The following is a 20,176-nucleotide window of genomic DNA, read 5'->3' on the forward strand; positions in this document are numbered from 1 at the left end:
TCGGAGCTCGATTACGCACACGCCGTGAACGTGTGGAACATTTTCCGCGTACGGACGTTGGGCGAGTACAATGATTTGTACTTGAAAACGGATGTGTGTTGTTACTCGCCGACGTAATCGAGAGTTTCCCCTGCATTATTTTATACTCCCAAGTATCACGTGGGACGCGATGCTCAAGTACACCGGAGTACGGTTAGAGCTTCTGACAGACGTGGACATGTTACTGTTCGCGGAGCGTGGCATACGCGGCGGGCTGAGTGCTCGCACAGGTATGCGCGTGCCAACAACAGGCAACTGCCGGCAAGGATGTATGACAAGTCGAAGCCGTCGACGTATCTGATATATTTCGACGTCAACAGCTTGTACGGATGGACGATGTCACAGGCTATGCCGCACGGCGGGTTTCAATGGCTGGGCGATGCGACAGTGGCCGCGCACGACATATCAGCCTTGCCCAACGACGATGGACCCGAGGGATACCTGTTGGGGGTGGACATCGAATATCCCAAGGAAATTTAAGACGCGCACGCCGACCTACCATTCTGCCCGGTGCGTGAGCACCCGCCACACGGTAAACAGACCAAGCTGCTTGCCACGCTCGACGATAAGGAGCAATACGTAATCCACTATCGTTATCTGAAATAGTGCCTGCGACCGGCCGCAGTCGTCAGCCACAGTACACTGGTATCCCCCACTGAAGGCGGGACTTGATCATTGAACTTTAAGAGTGAATAACACATTAACTTTCTAAAAATATTTATTATCTTCGTCAATAACATGAAATAAAAGGAATATCATAAAATGAAAGTAAATCATAATTAACTTGAAAGAATTACTGAAAAAAGAAAACCGTGGAAAATCAGCAAGTAAGTTCCGCATTATTTTTGCTATATAGAGATTACAGAAGAGGGTCATTCTCGCAATCCTACTTTAACATAAATACTGTGAGAAAGGAGTTTCTCTTTCTTTGAGCTTGCTTCCCAATTAAGTTACGAAAAATGTCGACGGAAGCAAGCACCAATATGGCTGCTCCAATACTTATGGGAAATATTCTCTCCAAAGAGCCGAAATTTGATGGTTCGTCAATCTTTGCTTCTTGGAAGCTTGTTATGAAAATGACCCTTATTGGTCTAGATTTATGAGATTGAATTGATCCCGGAAATACAACCACATCCGATCAAAAAAGCAATCAAAAGGCATTAGCGGACATTTGTTTGAATAATTGAGTACTTGTATAAATTAAGAAAAAGTTACGAAGACACTGGATTATCACGCGCTTTAGTTCTATTGAAGGCCCTGTTCAAAATTGAGTATAATGATTATCAAAACATCTATAAGTTTGTTTCAGAAGTCCTATCAATGTTTTTAAAAAATGGCAGACATTGGGAACCCAGATGAGGACAAATTGTTAGCTGTATTACTTTTAGCACGGTTGCCGGCAGAATACAAGCCAATGATGATGACACAGGAAAATTCAGGTGCAGTAATCATGGCTGACTTGATAAAAAGTACACTGCTCCAAGAAGAAGTAAAAACTCAGCTAGATATCAAAACAGACGCAGCATTCGCGACAAGAAATGAGAAATATCGCTTCAACAAAAAGAAATTTGAATGGAAAGACAATGCAATGGTTGTGGGAACCAGGCCATATAAAGTCGCAGTGCAGGAAAACACAATCGGAATCGTCAGCAGGGAGTTCGGAAGATTTTCGAGATTCTAAGATTAACAAATGGGACATGTTCTCTGCCTTGTCAGTCAAGGTAAATGACGAAGAATGATATGTGGACTCAGGGGCACCGAATCACATGCCACCCAATAAAACTTGGATGCAGAACTTCTCACACACCTCAAAACAGAAAATCACAGACAATACGAGGCATAGTGGCCCGAGTCGCCGGAAACGTGATAAAAAATCCTTACCTTCATATTTTACCATTTATCATTATGAAGATAGTCATTCTGGAGAGTATTGGGGCCGCAGAATCTGATTTCGACGTCAAAATTTTGATTTGATTGAAACTAAGCCCTGTAGGGGAGAGGAAATGTCGATAAAATGATTATAAGAATCGGTGACGTAATATTCCTACATTTTTGGGAACCTCGGAAAAAGAGAGCCACGGCGCCAGGGACCGAACCCGAGCCGTCCGCGTGATGATCAGGAGCGTTTATCATCATGGCTAACGCCGACTCTCCGTGGTGCCTCAGTCCGGGCTCCCTCTGATGATAGGGGGTTCCTGATCCCCACACTCGGCCCTCCTGCGACGACATTCGTCCTTGAATGTCCATTGTCGCACAACTTAACGCGGTGTCTGTTATTTTTCACGACGCAGCACATCGTACAACCTTAACATGTCATCTCTCGGCGTACATCACGACTAGTCGCAGGCTCTCTAACGAGGCGACGACGCGCACCAGCCTTCATTTGGCAAGGTTTATCGCTCTCCTCCAATTCCGCCCGGCGGCGACCACCAACGTGTCGTCGGCATAGCACACCAACGACCCGCCGGCGGCCTGACCTCATCATAGGCCAGATTCCACAAGAACGGCCGCAACACCAACCTCTGTAGGACACCACTCTGCACTTCTCTAAAACCCCTCCTCATCCCGGCCAAGATACTTCACTGTCCTGTCCCGCAGATATTCCCCGACCAGTTGGCGCAGATGGCCAAAACAGAATGCCGAAATAACATTAATACTTTTAATATAAACTAAATTATTATTTTCGTTATTATCACGTTGTATGATATCGTTTTCTTGAGAATCATATTCGGAATCATTGTTAGTTGATACATTATATCTGATTATAGTAGATGGGTGTAAATATTATTATTATTGATATATTAAATAATAAGACTTACCTTCGTTTATTGTATACTGCTTCAGTTTTTTCCTGCTGCTAACTATGAATGTATGTTTGTTAAACGTATTGGAAAAGGTATTCGTCGAAAAAATTTGTTTACAATACAGATTAAATGTATGTTTTATTTAGTCTAAAGGCTTAACCTTATCTCGGAGAACAACCCTTACTTTACTTCTGCTTAGTTGCTATAAATGCTTATTTTAATAATTAATACTTGAACAGCACGTGCACGCGATGGCTCCCGTGACGAACTTCTGGGAGCTTCTGCTACCGGCGCGCCACACGCGCACCTCGCGCACTCATGGATGCCCACGTGACGGGCCGCGACATTCAAACTTATTAAATATATGGCTAAATATATTTTTAACAAAAGTTTAAGTAAAGACGATGTTGAACTTCCAATCGCAAAAATTCGCCCACAAATATCGCATTTTACCTTAGAAGCCTTTTTTTTTTAAGAATATTATCACACTCAACTGCGTCGCGGCATTTTATGCAGGGTTCAATAAAAAATTGAATTAGTACGGTGCAAACATCAAAATTAAAATTAAAAAAAAAAATTATAATAAAAGGTGAAAAAATTGAGGTATCGTTTTCACGCGTTATCGTCTAGTTACACAATACATACTATCATCTTGTTCTCTTCTTTGTTCGTATTGGTCTTTTGTTATCCTCTATTCTAAACAATCACACAGTTCGCTGCACGCAGTTATTCGTCTCGCATGCATTAGGGGTTCCTATGTGTATGTGGTTGTAACGAATTACCGCGGTAGGACAACGATCTTGCCCCTCACTATGCGTCCGACCGAGGTAGCGAGACCGCGCTACGCCAACGGTCTTGCCCCCCATTACTCGTCCGCAATTGCCGGGAACCGGCGCGAGAGGGTCACGCACCGAGTGATTCTCTCGCTGCTGAAAATCAACGGACGAGGACATATAGGTCGGGGGCAAAGGCTTATTTGGCAGAGACCGCCTACAGCGTGAGTACGATCAGTACGCCTTTCCCAGAAACCTCCTGTGCGATTCCACGTTTGTGTGCCGACATTAGTCCTTGTGCGATATCAAGCTCTCGTGTAAGCACCAGTCTTAGTGCGTCGGTAGGCTGAGTATCTGCGTCTTTTTGAATTCTCCTCCTCCACGGTTCCCAGAAGGACAGCGTGAGCCATCCTCTGACCGCAGGCCGTTACCCGCCATCGATCTCCCGAACAGATTCACCTTCGTCCTCAAGAGCGTCGGTACAGCCTCCGTCTCATTTGCGGGCTGTGCCCACTGGGTGAACGGGGACCACAGGCTCTCCTACCAGGATCCAGTGGCAGGCTTGGCCCGCCAGGACACCGAACCGTCACATCGCCTCTCCTCGCCTACTTCGCCGAACCGCTACGGACCACCGCGATACGCGCCGCCGTACACACCGCGACTCGCAATAGCTTAAGGTTTAAGTTTAACACTGTATCTAGCGTTAACACCGAATAAATTGTCGTACTCTACCTTACCTCTGCATCTAGTCATTCGGTCGACGGCCCTGGACAACCGTCCTGATACTGGCAATACGGTCCCTCCACCGTCCCACCGGTAACCCCATGAGTAACGGTGGCATGATTATTTGAAATAGATGAAAACGAGACCAGTCCCGGCCAATTGATCGATTTGGGAGCCGGAGCGAGTTCCGCGTGGCTGCGGGGAGTCGAACTCGAAGGCGATGAGTTTCCAAAATAGCGCTTCACCAGCCACCAGCTGGCCCGGCCTGGGTTAGAGAAAAAGGCGTGAAGACGATACCTTGTTTTTTTTACCTTTCACTATAATTTTTATTTTAATTTGATTTGTGATTTTTTTAACGAATAGAAATGATGTTAAAACTTATAGAAATGGCGACTGTAATATTTTGCTCAGAACAAACTGTAACTATATGTTCAATGCATGAATAGATCGGAGCTCCGCACGTTTGCGAAGGAGGTTAGATTTCCGCGGGGACTGACAGTGAACTTTCCGTTTGGGCGGCGTCAGTCCGTGGGGACTGACGCAGAACATTTCGTTTGGGTGACGTCGGTCCGTGGTACAGACAGTATCAAGGTTAAAAAATAAATGTTATAAATCTTCTGTTTATATTTTATATACATCTGCATTGGCTGCAACATTCTCATAGCCCAAACGGCAGTGAAACAAAATCGTCACCGCGACGTGTGTGTTATCTTCTATTTACTTTGCAACCGAACACCTCGCGGAGTGATCGCCGCTGTGTACTGGCTAAACGGAAAGCAGAGCAAAATCGGCTATTGGTCAATGTTGTGCCGGAACTCAATTTTCAATCGACAGATTATCATGAAATGATTACCTGGCATAATCCAGACGTCTGCGTCACAGTGCCACCTGTGCTCAGACGCGTCACCAACAAAGAACTTAAAGTAAGCTATTCTAGCCCGAAAACGCCATGCCAAAATGGGCTTTCACCAAGTACCCTTGCCACACAGTTGCTGTAGAGCGTATAGTAAATCTTGTAACTGAGGTAAATCTTGTAACTGAGGTATCATCAAATGTATGTGGCGCAGGGGCACCTGATCGCCACATTCGGTCAATTTTTTTGTCCAGCCGCAAACTCTCCAAATTTGATAACAAATGACAGTTCGTAAGCATTTTCCCTGCAGACAGCGATTCAGATTAAACATTCAGGGAGTCCTACGTATGGTTGGTGGGTTGAGTAGGACTTGGGATAAGTCCGAAGTGCAGCCCGTGGTGGGCAGTGGGTCACTTGGTAGATAGCATATCTGAATCACCAACTGAGCGAACGCATCCCCCCTCCCCCCACCGTCCCTCTTGGCTGCATTCCGCCGTTCTGCAGTGATATGATCTGTGGTCCTTATCGTTGACTTTTCATGATAATATGCATGTGAACGCATTGGTACCGCCAGACGGGTCCATCCAATGAAGGCCTAACTTTAGTGTTTCTACTCAAAATCTTAAAAATTGAGCGTCATAGTGTAGACAGAAGATATTGTCAGATCAGAAAAAAATTTATCATAACCCATAAAATGTCCTTATGGGTGAGCCACTTTTCGCGGGTATTAAAATTCGATCCGAAAAGAAGTTTCAAATCGAGCCACCAAAGTGTTTACTCGTTCACGTTTGAAGAGAGAAGATGGCGGTGCGATATATCCCGGAAGTGACGTGAGTAAAAACGCGTGACACGTTAAGCCGCTTGCGTGAGTGACCTGCGTTGGTAATTAGGTGTTATTGTCCAGATATGGCTCAATTAGTTCGGTTCCGCGTATATTGATCGTGATTCGGGTCAGCTCTCGCGCGGACGCCAAATAAAAGGCATCGTCTTGCACCCAACGTCGACAGCAGCCTCATTCTGTCCCCAACACCTACCGAGCGTCGTTGTCTAGATCTATCAAATCTATATCTGATTTTATCGACCGTTGTGTCATTATCTATAAACACAGACGAGGTATAGGATAGCCCTATCACCTTGTGGATGTTCGCTTCACCACCCAAACTGTCTTACCGACCCATAATTTCAGGACCGAATGTAGTGGCATCTGTTCATGAACAGCGCCCAACTCAGGAACTACTCTGAAATGTATTCAAATGCTGAAAGGTGTGTACGTGTTTGTATACGTGTAACTTGTTTAGTGTGAGAATTTAACATAGGGGGCAGGCTTTTGCTACGCTACGCCTTGGCTCGGTTTGTCAACGACTCACGCGGATTTTTCTCCGAAAATCCATTTCGGAGATCAAGACACTATGGCGCTCAAAAATTCGTTAGATTTCGTAATTGTATTTAACCGTCGACCTTGTTTTGATCGGGGGACATCATTTCTCGAAGTCTAAGTGGGGAACTCACGGAGCTCCCTGTATTCGGTCGCCGTCGATCCTCCGGGCCTGGAGGACTTCTATTGGACATCCTGGACTTCCTGGACTTGCTGGGGACGTGGTCTGGGTTTCAACCCGGGTCCTTCCCCCCACCCCCTGAAGCTGTCGAGCCACCTGGACCTACTAGACTTCTTGGACTTCTTGGACTTGCTGGGGATCGGGTCAGGGTTGCAACCCTGGTTCTTCCTCCAGCCCCTGGCCCCCTGGCCTGGGTTAGCTTATTCGGTTTGTGCCGATGAAATTTCGGGGTTCGTTAAGCCTTTTAAACTTTTATTGTTTTGCCAAGGACAAAACTGATTTCCCACTCTTTCTAACTGATTTATTCGATTGTTTTTCATCATCTGTCCGATGTTATGCATTCCTTCGAGGATTTTTGCACGAGTCGTTCTATTTTGTGTATTTCTTCGATGGGTTTGCATGATCTGTCCTATTTCATGCATTTCTCCGATGGGTTTAAATGATTTATTTTATTCGATGCATTTCTTCGATGGGTTTACACGATTTCTTTTATTTGATGTATTTCTTCGATGGGTTTAAATGATTTATTTCATTTCATGGATTTCTTCGATGGTTTTGAAAGACTTCTTCCCTGGCACGCATCTGACTGTGTTTCTATTCCCTGCTCTCTTTCATGTACGTATCTCTACGACGGGTTTGCATGATTTATTTCTTTTCATCGATTTCTTCGAAGGTTTTGTATGACTTTTTTCACTCTGCCATGTATCTCGTCGATGTATTTACATTCCATGCTCTTCTTCGTGTATTTCTACGATGGTTTTGCATGCTCGTGCGTGCTATGCTATTAGTCGAAATTATCCCGATCGGCACCAACTCATTAAGTCTTTTCTTAGTTTCCTTCCAGGCTGACCACACCATTGCTAACATAACTTAGTTATGGGCCCCATGTAAAATTGCCAAGTAGTCACTAAATCATTAGCTTTGTTGTTCGTTTATTGACTCCTCATTCGTGATGAGGAGATCACCGCTGCTTCCGTTACCGGAAGGAAGTGACTGATCATGGAATCAGTATGGGTGGATCAGTTTCATCCCCTGATGTTCTTATCAAAAGGGAAAAGTTTCGGGCGTAGGGGGTGTACCTTTTGGTACACTCCCTGTGTAAGTCACCCAGTCCGATTACCCAATCTCCGCGTTAGACGGGTTGAGTCTGGTCAAGCGTTTGCTCCTGACGAGTCGCATCGGAGCAAGAGGAATCGTCTGGAAGGCGCCGAGCGCTTTTCCCTTTCGACTCGGACAGCAGGGTGGTCGGAACTGCGCCGTCCAATACTCGTTTCATACTTACCCTTCGTCTTTCCTTCTTTCCTGAATTTCTTTTAATCGAGTGATTGCTTGGTAGTTCCCTAGATTCTATATCTAAACCGGAGAGATCAATTGAACTTTGTTTCCATGCCTCTCTTTGGTTTAGTAGGTTAAGGGTTTCATGTACGGGAAGATCTTTGGAACTTTGATTCCATCTATCTCTCTATGGGTCCTCAAAACGCAGCAACCTCCTCGTGATGAGATTTGGTAATCGGTGAGAACGGAGCCGATGGCTGTGATTGTCAAATATTCTAGTTGGATATACAAATCTCTTTAACTTGCAATACTTTTGGTAGAATATTAGAATAAATGTAACTTGAAATGTTGTTCGATTGTTGCTACCCGACTCTAGAATATGAATATAGTGTTAAGATAGAAGGATAAGTGAAACTTGGAATATTTCAGCGAGATACTGTAACTGATGGGTTTTCGACGATTTTTAAAGTACTCTCTGCTTCAGCACCTAATCGAATACCTATACCTAGTTGCAATGCCTTGGTGAGGTATTCCGCGCTACATCGTCAAAGAATGTATTCCTCAAATAATGTTAACCCTTTAGCGCCCAGACACTTTTCCCGGCGGAAAGAAAATAATTTCTTGCAATTAGTTGACTGAAAACTGGTCCCGATACATGCACTTCATCGTTCTTTTCCCAAAATTGCCAGTGGAAATATGATTTTCTAGATGTAACGTATACGCCACACTGGCGTGTACGGAGTAAAATGTGGCTCAATATTTAAAATACAAAACTTGTGTTTTAAATGCATGTTTAAATGAATAAAACACGAGTATATCTTTTCTTAACATTTCTAAACGATATACTCGTGTTTTATTCATTTATACTGTTAAGATCTCTTACAAATGAAAAGAAGAATAGGTACATATTTTTATTATAGAATGTATGAACGAAATATACAATCTTAGTTTTTACTATGGTAATTTACAAAAAAATTTCTTTTTGTGCTCGAGCATAAGTGAACATTGAAATTATGGCACTTTGATTAAATGTGGCCAGAAGGGCAAAGATTATAGCGCTGTCTGTTATCACTGAACGCGACCCAATGCCCAACATTGTCGAAGCGTTATAGATTCCAAGGTTTAGAATTAGAAGTCAACTCTTGCCGTGACTTCTCTGATGGTGGAGCATTTACCGGGAGACGTTCATGCAATAGAAGCCACTATACGAAAGAAAAAAATTTCACTTTTTTAATCCGTACACGCCTAGTGTGACGTATACGTCACATGAACTTAAACATGCAATTACAAACTAAAAATTGATTAAATCAAACTTTACAAGTAATATTCTTTTAGTATATCAATTAATTTACACGTATCTACCAAATAAAATGTAAGAAAATAATGTTACTATCAACTTCTTAAAGAAAACAAGAGCAAAATTTCAGGTTATCGAAAAATATCCAACATGCATTCGCCAGAAACGTTTCCATGGTTACTGTAAACATTATTTATAGAGGTAAACGCATCAGTGGCTTGCATCTCGGAGCCGTTTAGAAAACTGACCCGTTTTGGGACCCAAAATTATTTACTATCAATTTTTTGTGTATGTCTGAAAATGATGTGACGTATTCGTCACATTGGACGCTAAAGGGTTAAATAAATTTGTTTTGCGTTAAATAAACCCTAGTAGGGCCGCAAGGTTAAAAGGCGTATGTGCTCTTGATTTGTTGTGATCCTTCTTTCTCTTTCGTTGAACGGAATACGTTTATAAAACAATGTTTAAGTTGTTACTCTAACAGAATCATTTGTAAATCGCGGGTTTCGAATGACCTAGTTTTACCCGTGTTGAATTCTAATTCCTACCACGCGTGGCGTTACAATCTGTTTCGAGACTTAACCGGCAACGTTGCACGTGACACGAAAATGGTAAGGGGGCTCGCGAGCGTGTGATACAAAATTACATTGCGTGATAGGTCTATCCTATACCTGGTCCGTGGTATAAAATAAATATTTTATTATACCGATCAAGCGTCACGACCGAAATCGATCAAATCTATGTCCAACTGTATCGACCAAACGTCATAATCTCTATTCTAAATAATTATATGAATAAGTTGATTCGTTCAAATAAAGCTATATTTAAAAGGAATTCCTGGTCTTGAATTTTGCATCTTTCTGGCACGCCACCCTAACCAATCCCACAATCCACGAGTAAACCACAGACGAAGTATAGAATAGACCTATCATCACCTTATGGATGTTCGTGTCACCACCAAACTGTGTTACCGACCCATAATTTGAGGACTGAATTTAGCGGTCTCTGTTGAAGAACAGCGTCCAACTCAGGAACTACTCTGAACCTCCAACCTAACCTAAAACTTATTTCATTAATATCTCATCACGCCTGCAATATTTTCCAAATTTAAAGGCATTTTTCTTATGTAAACCGCATATAAGCTTTCGAATAAGACCAAATTCAATAAACTCGGTCCACGCATGGCACAGACATCGTAATATCGTCTCATGGATCAGTCGGAAACGGAAAGATCTAAGATTTTTCTTCCGATTCTTCCACAAAATTTTGGTCGGCTTTCGGCAACATAATACGTATATTCGCGTTACACGCACACCTTCAGCCAAAAGAAGCTACACATGTTTCGTTCGTCGACTCGGGATCATTCGGCAGGGATCGTCGTCCGTCATTGTACATATGTGTACCTATATCCCCATAAAAAACTTCCAAAAAGTAAAAAAATTACGCCAAGTACAGGAAATCAAATAAATCACCAAAGAATAGAAGATAATAATAATTAGCATATAAAAAAAAGATGTGAAATCAAAATGAGCTGCAAGTACATAAAGATGCTTTCCAACTGCGCTTAAGATGACACAACTACATATACACAGCTAAAATGCTGTGTTCACACATTCCATTACTCATATCGCGGACATTTTAATAATGTGAAAATAAAATGTAACATCTAAGCATTTGCCTAGATGTCCGCGGCCTGGAAGTCATATACTTGGCGTGGCCAGGCAAGATATCCTCAGATCATCAATACACATACCTTCCCTCTCGCAGGCTTTCACATAATTTGTCAATTTAAAACTCTGACAATATGAGTACATTTTCATTATATTGCGTTTGAAAATAATTCTAAGAGCATTTATCGACACCGATACCTTTCCTCTCACAAGCTTTCAGATAATTTGTCAATTTAAAATTCTGCCAATATGAATACACTGTCATTATTTTGCGTTTTTAAATGATTCTTATTCATTGACACCTTGACCTTGCATGGCCACGCCAAGTATGTGACTTCCAGGCCGCGGACGTCTGGGCAAATGTCTAGATGTTACATTTTATCTTCACATTATATTAAAATGTCCGCGATATGGGTAATGGAATGTATGAACACAGCATTTTAGCTGTGTATATGTAGTTGTGTCATCTTAAGCGCAGTTGGAAAGCATCTTTATGTACTTGCAGCTCATTTTGATTTCACATCTTTTTTTTATATGCTAATTATTATTATCTTCTATTCTTTTGTGATTTATTTGATTTCATGTACTTGGCTTATTTTTTTACCTTTTTAAGTTTTTTATGGGGATCTTACTTCTTTTTACAAATATATTCTGCATAGGGAATAACTTCAGATAATTTTTAATATTATAACTTACAAATTATCACGGGACAGAATTAAGGACAAATCCAGTCACAGCATCATTTTACGTTTCGATTATCTATATATATATATACATAAAATCCTCAGTTTAGTTACAAATAAAAAACAGTTTGATGATATTCAAATATGTCGCAATTCAAATTTCGGCAACATACCTTGTGTTTGAGACTGCATTTTAGTTGCAATTCAATGGTACAACGATACATATTTGTAAAAACACGTTTATAACTTGGTTATAACTTGACGGTAAGCGGTCAAAATTTGGAGTAGATTGCATAGTGAAGATAGCGATTGACGAACGAAACATGTGTTAGTTTCTGTTGGCTGAAGGTGTGTGTGTAACGCGTACCGAGAGCCGACGAACGAAACATGTGTTAGTTTCTGTTGGCTGAAGGTGTGTGTGTAACGCGTACCGAGAGCCGACGAACGAAACATGTGTTAATTTATTTTTGGCTGAAGGTGTGCGTGTAACGCGTATACGTATTATACTGACGAAAAATTTCTTGAACAAGAAGAATCAGAAAAAAATCTTACCGTTTCTAACAGATCCATGGGACGATATTACGATATCTCTGTCATGCGTGGACCGATTTTATTGAATTTGGTCTTGATCAAAAGCTTATATGCGGTTTACATGAGAAAAATGCCTTTAAATTTAGAAAATATTGAAGTAAGTTTCAGGTTAGGTTGGAATAGCCGTGCGACGAGTAAATGATAGCGGTAGCGACAGTCGACATATACATGGTGTTTTTCATGTACTTGGCGTCGAGACGCTGCCGCGTCTCTAGATATATACAATTGAATTTTAACCTGCCTATTGTCATTCAACCATAACCTGATAAGTGTCAAATTAGGAAAGGAAAGTTGTCAAAATGGTTTGAAATGTCACGAGTTTTTACACCACATAGGACAGTGAATTATTGTCTCAATGAACAAGGTAAGTCGCTAAAAATTATTAATAGACTTTTTATTTAGAGTAACAGACTTGGAAGTTGTCCAGTGAAGGTTCGACAGAGAAGTATCTTCTCTCGCACAAGTTTCTTGAAATTTGTACCATGCATGTACAAAATAATATATTGTTTTTATACCAGCAAACTATTTTAATTTTGGGTTTTTATGTAAAGCTTATAGAAATGAAGGGGATGCACAGGCTCGGATAAAAATGAAGGGGATGCTGAGGCTTGGATAGAAATGAAGGGGACGCACGTGCTTGGATAAAAGTGAAGGAGACACACAGGCTTGGAGGTTGTCCGGAGAAGGTTACATAGGCAGAGAAGCATCTTGTTTTGCACAAGTTTGTGGAAATACCATGCATGTACAAAACAAAATATATTATAACAAATACATTTAAATTGTCAGATATATTTTTATGTCAGTAAACTATTTTTAATTTACAGTTTTTATGTAAAGCTTATATAGAAATGAAGGGGACGCAGAGACTTGGATAGAAATAGAGGGGACGCACAGGCTTGGATAGAAATGAAGGGGACGCATAGGCTTGGATAGAAATGAAGCATCTTCTTCAAATTTCTCAAAAGATATAGCATTAAGAATTAAGAAAATTATAGCAGACTGCTTGCAATGTAGAGCAAGTCACATTAGTGAAGAAAGTACGCTGAAAACACATTTCCCTTGATATTTTTCAATCTTTTGTGAAAGACATTCGTAATACTTTAAAATCCACAGTAGTTGCCACCGCTATTCATTGATTTTATTAGTTTCCCATTAACAATATTTCAATTCACCAATACACATACTAAATTAGAGTAAAACTTCAAAACATCATGAAGAAAAAGGAGATAAGTAAATGCTTGAGGATGAGAATCGGAAAAATTTACAAAGAAACAAGAAATACTATAAAAGCAAACGGAGAAATGTCATCCAAATTCTGGACAACAAAAGGGGTAAGACAGGGATCCCACTGAGTCCAACGTTATTTACACTATATGTAGCGGATTTGGAGGAAATCATGAGGAAAAACCAAGCGGGAGGAGTTAGAGTAGGAAAAGAAAAAATCTGGACTCTAGCATATGCGGACGATATAGCGTTACTAGCAAATGAACCAAAGGATCTTAAGGACATGATAAGTAGATTCGGAAAATATCTTGAAAGGAAAGGGTTGCAACTGAATGCAGAGAAGTCAAAGGTGCTTATTTTCCATAAAGGAAGAGGAAAGAAGAAGAGAGAAGAATGGGGCTGGCAGGGGCACAATCTAGAAGAAGTAAAGGAGTTCAAATACTTACGGTATAATTTTCAGAAAAATGGGGGCAGAGAGATGCATATAAGGGAAGTCATAAAGAAAGCAAGAATAGCAATGGCGCAGATATGGGGAATAGGGCAAAGAATGTTCAAGAACAATTTTGAGAGAAGAATGAGAATATTTAGAAGCATAGTGAAAAGTATCTTGCTGTACGCGTCAGAAATTTGGGGATGGATGGAAGCAGAAAAGATAGAGAAAATACAGGAGAAATACATAAGGTGGACTTTAGGTTTGGACTTCAATACACCAGCGTATCTAATTTTGGAGGAAACAAAAACGGACAAAGTAAGGATAGAAGCGGGGAAAAGAGCAATAAAATATGAGAAGGCGAAACGGATGAATAAGAATAAAATAGTACAAGAGTGTTGGAGGGAAATAGACGAGAAGCAAGCAGAGAAAAAGTCGAAATGGGAGGAAGTGAGAGACGCATACTACAGACAAGAAATGATGGATATGCAAGAAATGGAAATAGAAAGAAGGAGAAGAAGAGAGTTTGCGGAGGAACTAGCGCAAAGAGACAGGGCAGAGCAGGTGCAATGGCAATACGACAGAATACTAGGAGGCAGATACAACGCACATTACACAGAAATCAGAGTTAACCAAAGAGCAAATTACCTAGACGGAAACTACAGAGACAGAGACCAAAGCATGATCGCAAGGTTCAGATGTGGGAACGAGGAACGGGGAAGCAAGTACTGGAAGGAAGAAAAAGAGACAGTATGCAGACTATGTAATGGGGCTAGAGAGACGTTGGGTCACATGTTACGAGACTGTAAGGAGTTGAAAAGAGAAAATGCAACGATCAGAGGAATATTAAAGGGAGATGCAGAAGGAGCGGAGTGGATGCGTATGGTTCTGGAAAAAAGGAGAAGAAAAGAAGACCAAGATGAAGGAAGAAGTCAAAACGAAAGCACAACATGCAGTTAACAGTCCCAGAAACACTTACACACTTAACACATGTAACCCCATTTTGAGGCCGAAAGGCAAAAAATAAACCTATTTACTACTACACATACTAAATTAATTTTATTCCAACACCAATAAATTGTGCGTTAAAAATATTGGATCTCTTTGTTAACTTTTGCTGAATTATTACCATTAGCATTTAAATTTCCTGCAACAAGACTTCCTGCCATACGCTCTCACCTTCTTCAGATACATTTTGTAGTCTCTACTTACTACAGCAAAAGGCCACTCTATTTCTATATATGTATAAGTTTTACGTTAAGTTGTAACTAAAAAATGTGGATTTTATATATATTTACAGATATTTTATTTTATATATTTACAGAGAAAAAAATGTATTGTGACATAGTATTGTATTAATAATTGAACGATTTTATTCAGCTTCAACGCTCTGTTTTCTTCTTGTATGTTTGCTTCATATCTGAAAACTCAAATTGAAACCAATTCCACCAATCCAGTGAATACGTATAACATATAATTTACATATTTAATCAATGTCAAAGGTAGGATTAATTAGAAAATATTTAATAACCTTAGAATCCAAGGTGCACCATATTTACTGATAAATATTATGTATTTCTCTACATTTGAGTATGGATTAGCACTTGAATATATTACAATTTATTTAGATTCGTTCTTTGGAGAATTCTAAAAAATAGTTTAAAAGAAAGAAGGTTGTAAACTGTTGTACATATTTTATAGAAGATATAATATTAAAAATTATCTGAAGTCATTCCCTATGCAAATTATCTTTGTAAAAAGAAGTGAGATCCCCATAAAAAAACTTCAAAAAAGTAAAAAAATTACGCCAAGTACATGAAATCAAATCACAAAAAATAAAAGATAATAATAATTACAAAATAAAAAAAATATGTGATATTAAAATGAGCTGCAAGTACATAAAGGTGCTTTCAGTCAAATACTTGGCATGGCGAGGCAATGTATTCTCAGATCATCAATAGCCATACCTTCCTTCTCGTGGGCTTTCAGATAATTTGTCAATTTAAAACCCTGACAATATGAGTACACTTTCATTATGTTGCGTTATTAAATAATTCTTCTTCATCGACACCTTGACCTTGCCTCGCCAGGCCAAGTATTTGACTGAAAGCACCTTTATGTACTTGTAGCTCATTTTTATTTCACATATTTTTTTTTTATTTTGTAATTATTATTAACTTTTATTTTTTGTGATTTATTTGATGTCATGTACTTTGCGTATTTTTTTTACTTTTTTGAAGTTATTTATGGGAATATGGTACTTCTTGCGAGCTTAAAACAAGCTATAAATTGCAAGATGAAATTGATTGTTAGTAAAAACATGTAGCCCAGATAGCACACAGTCGTCGAAAAGACGTCTTAGAGACGCCTAAGAAGACATCATAGAAACGTTTCGACACCGACGTCTTAAAGACGTCTTAATAAGGTCGTCAGACGTTCAAACCAAAAACAGACTTAAATTGGACGTCTTTAAGACGTCGTGTGCTATCTGGGAGTGGAACATTTAACTAATATTTTCACGTGTCGTACGCCGAAAAATATTAAAAATTGACGCTGTTACTGACATTCCCGCAAATCTCTGCATTCCGCGCGTGTCTAAATAGACGGTGCCCATCCTACGACACGTAAAAAAAATTTTGTAAAATTTATATTCGTAGTTTTTGGGACCCGAGGCCCCTAAATCCCGAAGTTTCAATACAAATTGATGGGCTCTATTGTTATTAACAAATGAATGGATTTAAAAATTATAAAAAAACATCTACGATGTAAGTACACGGGCGTAGGTGTCGCTTACGTTAAGATCTGGGCACACATATCAGTTCCGTGTCAGTTCACGTAGAATTCAAGTACTCTCCATTAATTTCTTCAATTTCTTTATTCCAAGTACTTTCCATTACAGTCATTAAAAATAATCAGAATTATATCATGCTTGGTGTCATTTTCATCAGAAAAACATTCGTAATCCATTAGTGACACTTCTATGATAGAAATTGGCATACTCGTTACTGAATTGCCTATTTCTGACTTTGTCCTTATGCCACTAGTCTAGCGTTTATGACCTCCGAGCCGCGTCGTTCGACAGCTTTTACTTAAGAACCCATCAGGGTCGTAAAAAAAGGTACGCGTCACCATTCAACCGATTTCAAGAGAGCGTACAGTGAAAAGGCCAGAATGTCGTGGCCATCGAATTGCTTCGCAAGCAGATCGTTAAAACCAATAGGTCGGTGGGTGACAGAAGCAGAAGGTTTATATATCCTCAGAAATTACTACAGTTCCCCCATCATTTCGTTGGCTACCGACCTAACAAGGAAATGTCGCTATCCACGCCGTATTCAAGTGCAAGGTTGCCGAATAAGAAAACAGCAGATTTGATTCCTCTACCTGTTGCAGAGCATGAAGTTTGGCAACGTTGTGCTCGGATTTGACTGTTGCTAATTTTTCAAATTTTCCATTTTTAGAAAAGCATAATATGTAAAACACTGGATTACTAGATACGTTATAAAGTTTAACTGGAAAAAAACCGAAACGGTATTTGTATACTACATGAGTACTACGACCCCCATATACTGTTGTTCCATTACAAAAGCGATTTCCGCACCCGTGCCGTCCCCTTGTCAGTAGGGTGCAGTCTAGGGCGGGCAATTTTGGGGAGCGCCAAATTTGAGGGGAAAGAAACTAGGAAAAGTTTAAACACAGATGTTAGAAGTTAGCAAAGGATCGGAGCAGCACGAAAAGTAGGAGCTTGAAAAGGAGCACTTTAAAAGATCACTATTCACTAGTATATTTACACTATGTACAACGCTTATGATTTGAATATAATAAACAGTACTAACACCTGCACCAGCCGTTAAGCAGTTGGGCGAGCGCGATTTAATTATTAAAGCGGCAGCAAATGCACTAAAGCGAAGTTAAAGCGAAGCTTAATGAACGCGGCAGATTAGCGAGCAGCAATTTTCGACACACTATCGAACTTTCGCGAACGGCGCAAGCAAATTAACGCGTAAGCAAGCCAGCGGAATCCTTAAGGTGCGTCCCCACCAGCATCCGCGAACTGTTCACGAACAGTATGGGAATTGAATTCCCTGTTCGCGAACTGTTCACTGGTGAGGACGCACCTTTACACGAGCAATGGTTATAAAAAGTTTGCGAACAACTTGCGAACATATTTTGCGAACAGTGTTCGCGAACTGTTCGCTAGTGAGGACCCACCTTTATTAGCGTGGTCGCGAACAGAGAATGAGATCCAGGAAATCTTGTCGATTTCCTGGAAGATAGAGGTCCTCTTCCATCGATCGCGAGTCAGCGGGCCAGGCCACTGATCGCCTAATTATTGACGGGTCTGAGAGATGGCGGTCGCATGCTGATTTCTTGTACAACAAACGTTTGGGACAATTTTAAAAACAATTCACTTTTTCATATAGCGAATTAGCTGTAACTCATATGTGAGTTGCCATGTAGACTTAATTTTGAAATTGTCTCGACCATTTTAGGTTAAAATATTTGGCGATATTTCGCGGAACGGGCGGCATACACTTGTTAGCCTAGGGGCGCCAAATCTCCAAATCCGCCCCTCTCTGTGGTTTTGACTACCGCATACCAACGGGAGAAAGCTATCGTTTCATATAAAAAAAGTGTGAATGCCCTTGAGTTAATGAAAAACACAGTCAGTATATAGGGGAAAGGTGGGATAGTTGATCACCGGGGATACATGATCACATCAGCTTTTTAATTAACATATTGGCAATTTGTGCCTGCTGTCACGCTATCGTGGTAATGTTTGTATTATCGCAACACTTCACGTTGCAATTTTCTTTTGGGAGCATAGAATAATGTTGTTAGAAGCTTCAATCTGATTTGCAGCCAAAAAGAAATATTTCGGTCTGCTTGTTCTTCCTCCTTTTCGAGTAAACGTGTCATTATCAACGATTTGAAATATACAGGGTGTCCGCGGGAAGACTGAACAGCTGGGTATCTCCTAATGTATTGGAGATAAAAAAATAAAATAAAATATGGCTTGCATGGTTCGAGGGGGGCAATTTATTAGCGCTGACGATTTTTTTTCGATTATTATTTTAAAAGATACGATGGTCAAGTTCGGTTTTTTAAATGGAACTATTTTTTTTTAAGAGGTGAGTTGATAGTGTGTTCCAAGACAAATTCAATAAGCTTTAATGTATACACTTGATTTCCACTGGTTTTTGAGATATTGCGCTTGCAAATTTATTGATTTTCACTGGAAGAAAACCCCCTGAAATAGCAAGGACCGGGGACGGTCTTGCTGGCGTCACGGGTGGCCTTGCCTGTTGAAACAGATACCTACCTGCCAAAGGTCTGGGTTAGGAATGGCAGGCCCAAAGGCTGCAATTCTTTTCCGTCAGAAATGCTACTTACTAATGTTAATGTTTCAAAATGTCATAACATTTACTTAATTTCCTCATTCAGACTCAATTTTCAACTTCAATAGTCTTTTATTTCGCACTTGCTTCTGCGCTCGGATGGCTGGTTCTTTTGGGTGGGATGCAAGCTCGATTGGTTAGGTGAGGAGGTGTGAAAGTTGCTAGACCAAATTTCTAAAGTATAGGGAGCAGATTCTATTAGGACCAATCGGATTTGCATCCGTCCCAAAAGAACCGGCCATCCGAGCGTAGAAGCAAGTGCGAAATAAAAGACTATTGAAGTTAAAAATTGAGTCTGAATGAGGAAATTGAGTAAATGTTATGATATTTTGAAACATTAACATTAGTAAGTAGCATTTCTGGCGGAAAAGAATTGCAGCCTTTGGGCCTGCCATTCCTAACCCAGACCTTTGGCAGATAGGTATCTGTTTCAACAGGCAAGGCCACCCGTGACGCCAGCAAGACCGTCCCCGGTCCTTGCTATTTCAACGGGTTTTCTTCCAGTGAAAATCAGTAAATTTGCAAGCGCAATATCTCAAAAACCAGTGGAAATGAAGTGTATACATTAATGCTTATTGAATTTGTCTTGAAACGTACTATCAACTCACCTCTTCAAAAAAAAAATAGTTCCATTTAAAAAACCGAATTTGACCATCATATCTTAAAAAAAAAATCGTCTGCGCTAATAAATTGGCCCCCTCGAACCATGCAACGCCATATTCTTTTTATTTTTTTATCTCCAATACATTAGGAGATACCCAGCTGTTCAGTCTTACCGAGGTCACCCTGTATTAAGGGCACCCTCCGGTCTTAAAGTCGATTTTTTTTATTTCATTTTTCGAATGTTCAACCTTTTAGGAAT

General features: G+C 40.4%; 1 protein-coding gene across 3 annotated transcripts; it reads left to right on the plus strand.

The window, feature by feature from the left end:
• Positions 1-11,760: 11,760 nt before the first annotated feature.
• Positions 11,761-14,971, plus strand: LOC143378508 (uncharacterized). Of its 3 annotated transcripts, none has more exons than XM_076830325.1 (3): positions 11,761-12,628; positions 12,816-13,006; positions 13,089-14,971. In XM_076830325.1, exon 3 carries the CDS (start codon positions 13,499-13,501, stop codon positions 14,876-14,878), a length of 1,380 nt encoding a protein of 459 aa, XP_076686440.1. In that variant the 5' UTR covers positions 11,761-12,628; positions 12,816-13,006; positions 13,089-13,498; the 3' UTR covers positions 14,879-14,971. The 3 variants fall into 3 exon arrangements, with proteins under 3 accessions (XP_076686440.1, XP_076686439.1, XP_076686441.1); XM_076830324.1 differs by having other exon boundaries at positions 12,044-12,628; positions 12,816-13,002; XM_076830326.1 differs by having other exon boundaries at positions 12,044-12,628; positions 12,816-12,985.
• Positions 14,972-20,176: the final 5,205 nt, after the last annotated feature.

This window comes from Andrena cerasifolii, chromosome 2 (assembly GCF_050908995.1).
Source record: "Andrena cerasifolii isolate SP2316 chromosome 2, iyAndCera1_principal, whole genome shotgun sequence".
Taxonomy (NCBI): domain Eukaryota; kingdom Metazoa; phylum Arthropoda; class Insecta; order Hymenoptera; family Andrenidae; genus Andrena; species Andrena cerasifolii.

Coding starts and splice junctions, on each gene's coding strand:
- LOC143378508 (XM_076830325.1), top strand. CDS start 13,499: ATGCTTGAGGATGAGAATCGGAAAAATTTACAAAGAAACAAGAAATAC.